At 36.4% G+C, this 6,141-nt stretch overlaps 1 protein-coding gene across 1 annotated transcript; it reads left to right on the forward strand.

Annotated features, from left to right (window-relative positions):
- Positions 1-2,122: 2,122 nt before the first annotated feature.
- Positions 2,123-4,908, forward strand: LOC115999677 (cysteine-rich receptor-like protein kinase 25). The gene is made up of 6 exons (XM_031239539.1): positions 2,123-3,089; positions 3,173-3,294; positions 3,398-3,608; positions 3,734-3,971; positions 4,068-4,230; positions 4,334-4,908. Exons 1-6 carry the CDS (start codon positions 2,135-2,137, stop codon positions 4,655-4,657), a joined length of 2,013 nt encoding a protein of 670 aa, XP_031095399.1. The 5' UTR covers positions 2,123-2,134; the 3' UTR covers positions 4,658-4,908.
- The last annotated feature ends 1,233 nt before the right edge of the window (positions 4,909-6,141 follow it).

Raw genomic sequence — 6,141 nt, forward strand, 5'->3', positions numbered from 1 at the left:
AAACTACGAATTGAAGAAAAATTGCAATGAGAAAAATGCAAAAAAAACTTAATTTTGGGCCAATATAATCACAAATACATATACTAACTATTAGGTCAGGGCTGGACTAGGGCCCCTCAAATTTTGAGGCCGGGTGCAGTCGCACATCTTGCACGCCCTAAAATTTGGCCCTGTGTCCAGGTAGAGAGGCTTGAAATAAGTTGACAAGAGTTCAACAAATTATATCTATGAACCATGATTTACCTTGCATTGTAGACTCGGGTCTAAAAATATCATTCAGATTCTATATCTGTAGTTGACACATTTTGTATCTGCAGTTAGACAATTTCTGTATTTGTAGTTATCATATTATTTATCAGCAATTACCAAGTTATTTGTTTACCTATACAGAAACTATTAACTGTAGCCTGTAGGTATATAATGTGTTAACTGAAGGTACAAAATTTTTATATCAGGTTCATAATGCAATATAAACTCTAGTCCATGCATGATATAACAATTGCAAGAGTTCGGCTGGATATGCTCTACCAATTAAGTGATTTTCTTATATCGAAGTGGGTCGACATTCATATCCTGATTAATATAATTTAACTCTTGAGACTAAATTGAATATCATATCAATAACAAACAACAGTAAAATTCAGTAAAATATCATATCAATAACAAAGAATAATAATGCCCAACAGTAAAATTAAGTAACAGAATGGTAAAGAGAGACCTAAAGTAACAATTTCAGCATAAATTGCCTTCAGCTCTCAGAATCATTTTGCACCATTGGAAAGGGCATTTATACAAGGGGACCTGGTATATGGAAGTAAACTAGATCCTAAAGCTAACCCTACCAAATATGGGCTTTAAACTATAATAATACTTCCTAAAATACACTAGGAAAGCAAGTTAAATTAAGTAACAAATTCTCAACTTCGTCTTTAAACAAGATTTACCAAATCTTGTGAATCCAAGCTCCGTTTATACTTTCTTCCTTCCGTTCATTCTGTCACAGCCGAGAGCGAGTGATTTGAGTAGCTTCAATTCCGAAAGCGTGAGCTGACTAACTATTTTCAAACCAACCACCAATCACTAGTACCACCCCAATTAGGGATGACAATGAGTCGGGGTGAGTCGGAGAGGGCTACATCCCACCCTCCCAACTCATGTTATAGTTTCTCCATCCATCCCCACCTTCAACCCGCCGCATAGTGTGGATTTTTTCAAAACCCACACCATCCCTAACCCAATAAATAATAATATGGATACATACTGTAACCATCCCTAACCCCAATAATAATTTACAGATTGTATCAATTATCATTGCTTTTGGGAACAATAATAATTGATACATATTGTAAATAAATAGTGCATAATTGCATATGGGTGTAAATATTAAAGAGAAATAAATAAGGTAATTATTTCACCATCTACTTGTCAGAAAACATTGCGTAGACAGCTACTTAAATATTTAATGGATAAAATAAAGAGTTAAAGACAGACGAAGAGATCAAACTGAGGGGGACGACAGAACTATGACTTTGACTTTTGACACTTTACATAAATATATGTAACCAATTTGTAAAATATTATTTTCAAAAAAAAAATTTTTGTAAAATATATTTTGACTTTTAAATTCTACTCTATAATTTTATCATTCCACTTAAAATTTTAATATTAACATTTTTCTTGGTATTCACATAATGAAGATAATTTATTATCTATTATCATATCAAGAAGTAATGCCATATACGCAATATTATTTTTGAGTTCATATATGTCAATCCGTGCATATTATCAAATAACTTTCCTTCTATAAATATTCTAGGAGTTATGAATAAAGTTTTACTACGTGTATTTTCAAAATTTATTTTCTAAATTTTACATGACGAATATTGATAAGTTAACTTTTTTTATGTGGATCATAATGCAAGTGTCTACATCAAATATTTTGTAGATAGTAGTAGAAAATGAGAGTAAAAATGACAGAATATTCTATAAAATACAACGAAGAACTTATATTTGACCAACCTCAAGTACTCAAGTCATATTCACGCGGTTCCTAAAACATTAAAATAATACAACCATGCATCTTCTTCACCATATATTCTTCTTGATTATGATAAACATTAAACAAAACAATACGATGACGATGATGGTGATTTGGTTTTGCTTGTTCATGAGCCTCATCACCAAAGGCGATTCTGCTTCTGCTCTGCGATATTATTGCCAAAATTCAACTTCATACACTCCTAACAGCACCTATAAAGCCAACCTTGATACTCTTCTCTCTAACCTTTTCTCCAATGGCACCCGAAACAATAATGGTTACTACCAAACCACAGTTGGCGGTGGCGCTTCAAACGACACCGTTTACGGGTTATTCCTGTGCCGGGGCGACGCGTCCCCGGAGGTTTGCGGCGGCTGCGTTGGAGATGCCCGTGAAAGGATATTGGAGCTTTGCAGCGATGGAAAGACGGCCATGATTTGGTACGATAATTGCATTTTGCGGTACTCGGAGGAGTCGATGTTGGGGATATTGGACCAGTCGACCTGGTTTACGATGAGGAACAGGGACAACGATACTCAACCAAATGGGTACATGCAGTTGGTGGGGAACGTGTTGGATCAGATAACCACACAGGCGTCAAGTGGTGCTGGCAAGAAATTTGCAGTGTTGGAAGCTAATTTTAGCGTCTTTGAGAGGGTTTACGCTCTTGGACAGTGTACCCCTTACCTTTCTAACTCAGACTGTCAGATATGCTTCAGAAATGCTATTGCAATGCTGCCTCGTTGCTGTTATGGAGCCGTGGGTGCTAGAGCTGTGTACCCAAGCTGTAACGTTAGGTATGAGCTCTACCCTTTCTACAATCTCTCCGCCGTGGCACCACCGGCGCCGCCTCCTACCAATCCTCCTCCTCCACCACCAACTATGCTTCCCAATTCCGCTAGCAGCAAAGGGAATAAAGGAAAAGTAGTGATTATTATTGCAGCCTCTATAGCGCCACTCACTGGGATATTACTCTTTGTTTTATGCTTCTGTTTCTTGAAAAAGAGAAGAGCAAACAAGGACCTTTCTCATGTGAAGGAGACAACTAATGGTAATCTATATATAGTACCAAAATTTTCTTGTGAATTGAATATTAATTTAGTTCGTCTGATATATCGATCTGTTCTTGTTTAGACATGAGTGAAATTTCAATAGAGGAGTCGGTACAGTTCGAATTTAGTACTATTGAAGCTATCACAAATTGCTTCTCCCCTAATAATAAGATTGGAGAAGGTGGATATGGTGCTGTTTATAAGGTAAAGTCTAGTGTTTAGATGTTCAATTCATATTAATTAGCTACACTTATGAATTTTAATTGTTTAGTAATGAACTAACAATAACTATATTGGTGGTGCTCAGGGAAGGCTTCCCACTGGGCAAGAGGTAGCAGTGAAGAGACTGTCAAAGAGTTCATCACAAGGAGTTGAAGAATTCAAGAATGAGGTTTCATTGGTGGCCAAGCTTCAGCATAGGAATTTAGTAAGGGTGTTGGGGTTTTGCTTGGAAGGAGAAGAAAAGATACTCATCTATGAATTTGTTCCCAACAAAAGCCTTGACTACTTTTTGTTTGGTTAGTTACAAATTAGAAAATAACTTCTCTTTCCCATCAACAATTTTATTGATTATTGAAGTATAGAGATCAAAATAATAACCCAACTTTGGGACATAAATTTTGTTAATTGTTACGTTATGCAGATCCAGAGAAGAAAAAACTATTGAATTGGTCTACTCGTTACAAAATCATAGGAGGAATTGCTCGTGGACTCCTTTATCTTCACGAAGATTCACGTCTTAGAATTATACATCGTGATTTGAAAGCAAGCAACGTATTATTAGATGGAGATATGAACTCAAAAATATCCGACTTTGGCCTGGCAAGAATTGTTATGGTAGATCAAACCCAAGCAAATACAAATAGAGTTATCGGAACATAGTAAGTTTTAATTTTACCATTTTTCCTAAAGAAACTTAGAACAATAGTTGTATGTTCTTGTTTGATTAAATCTTTTCTTTATGTTATGGTTTTCAGTGGTTACATGCCTCCAGAATATGCTTTGTATGGTTTGTTCTCTGTGAAGTCTGATGTCTTCAGTTTTGGAGTTCTACTCTTGGAAATTATAACCGGAAAGAAAAACAATTCTTTGTCCATGCAATCAAGTGCAGAGTTTGGAGCACAAGATCTCCTTAGCTATGTGAGTATATATAACAAAACCTGAAAGTGTATATTCAATTAAAGCACATTTTGTTCTGGTTCGAAGATGAAATCTAAGTGGTAATTAATTATTAATGTTGCAGGCTTGGAAACATTGGAGGGACGACAGAGCATTAGAGGTTGTGGATCAAAGTCTTGGAGGATTGTATTCGAGAAATGAAGTGATCCAATGTATCCGTGTTGGGCTGCTGTGTGTCCAAGAAGAGGTGGAAGATAGGCCAACAATGGCAAATGTTGTGCTGATGCTGAATAGTCATTCTGCTACTTGGAGATCACCTAATCAACCTGCGTTTTTCAATGGTGGAAGGGAGATGAATTTGGGAGGACAAGAGGGTGATCTGTCCGCAAGTAAGTCGCTGCCATTGTCTGTTAATGAAGCTTCCATTTCAGAGCTGGATCCAAGATAGTTAGGCAGGATTAATTATAATTCTTGAAAGATATTGTACACCGAAATAGGCACTAATGTCATTGTCAATGTCAAAGTCTTCCTAATTATTAAGCAAGTGGGATTATATTATCATTTACGTGACCAAGTCTTGTGACTTTCGGTCGACAAAACGAATCTTTAGACTTTAGGAAAGAGAAAGGAGTGAGAATAATATAAACAAATCATTGCAGTCAACAGTTGACTCCACTGTGACTCGATTTTCTCAACCTATTGAAGTACAAAAAGTCAACAGTTGACTCCACTGAGGCTCAAACCTACTCTCATCATCCATGTGAAAGTGTTTTCTGGGACACCGGGTGCCACTAGACCACAAGGTCTTTGACTGTTGTTTTAACTTATTTCCTTGACAATCTATTGGTCTCCGTGAGGATTTTGATTGCTTTTGTGGTTAATACTACGCCATACATACTCTTGATTTGGAACATGTGAACAAAAATAGGATGTATTTTTTTTTTTTTTGGTAAATTTACAGGGTGGATTTTCCCGAAATTCCTCCCCACAAAGAGAGCTCACTTGTCACTTGAGCTACCCTATTGGGTTAAATAGGATGTATTTAAAACTTGGACAATCTTAGAAAAATTCCGTTGCGACTTGTAGTTTTGGTACGCGTAAAAATTAAATGAAAGTCGTAATAGAGTTTCTCCTTTTTTTGTGATTTTTTTCTTTTCTTTTTCACCAATAATACGATAAACGCAAGCTAGTAGACTGATTTCTGTTTTGTTGAACTTTGCATCATGGGAGTCGTTAGTATTATCAAGATTCGAGAATGATTAATATTAAAGCTTCAAGTATAAACCTAAGGTTCAAAGTTGCGACATCTTATTTGGGAGAGACAAAAATACCATCGAGTTACAAGCAAGCTACTTGGCATGCACCTTCAAATAGATGATAAAAATGATGAAGTTTAGAAGATTTGAACGCGGAGGAAATAGATTCTCTCATCAAATTTTGATCTGTCACGTGGGATTATATTGTGGAGTTTGCCCATTAAAATTCATCCGATTTTGTCAAGCTACTGGCCGGAATGTTCATGGGTTTAGCAGACCCGTGTTTGTGACCCGTTGGAGTCACAGGTTAGTAAGGATTTCATACGCCCGTTTGTAGCCCTTAGAGGTGTCAAATAGATGGGTTAGCCCAAAGTCCAGTCCAGGCCCGACCCATTTGTGTCGCCCTAGTCCGGTCCATTTGCTACAATGGACAGAGTGATAGACTAAGGTTAGCCTGTTTTATACTACACATATGACCGAAATTTAATTTTTGGCCCATGGACCGGACCAAGCAGGCCCGACCCGTTGGCCCATACAATTTTTTTTTAAAAAATATATAATACATATATACATTAAAAATTGTGATATTTGTTTTATGCCTATTAAATTCTTACGTATTTAATATTTAGTTAGTTGACCGCCTAACTAGCATACTAATTACTACATTAAAATATTT

The sequence above is a fragment of the Ipomoea triloba genome, chromosome 1 (genome assembly GCF_003576645.1).
Source record: "Ipomoea triloba cultivar NCNSP0323 chromosome 1, ASM357664v1".
NCBI lineage: Eukaryota > Viridiplantae > Streptophyta > Magnoliopsida > Solanales > Convolvulaceae > Ipomoea > Ipomoea triloba.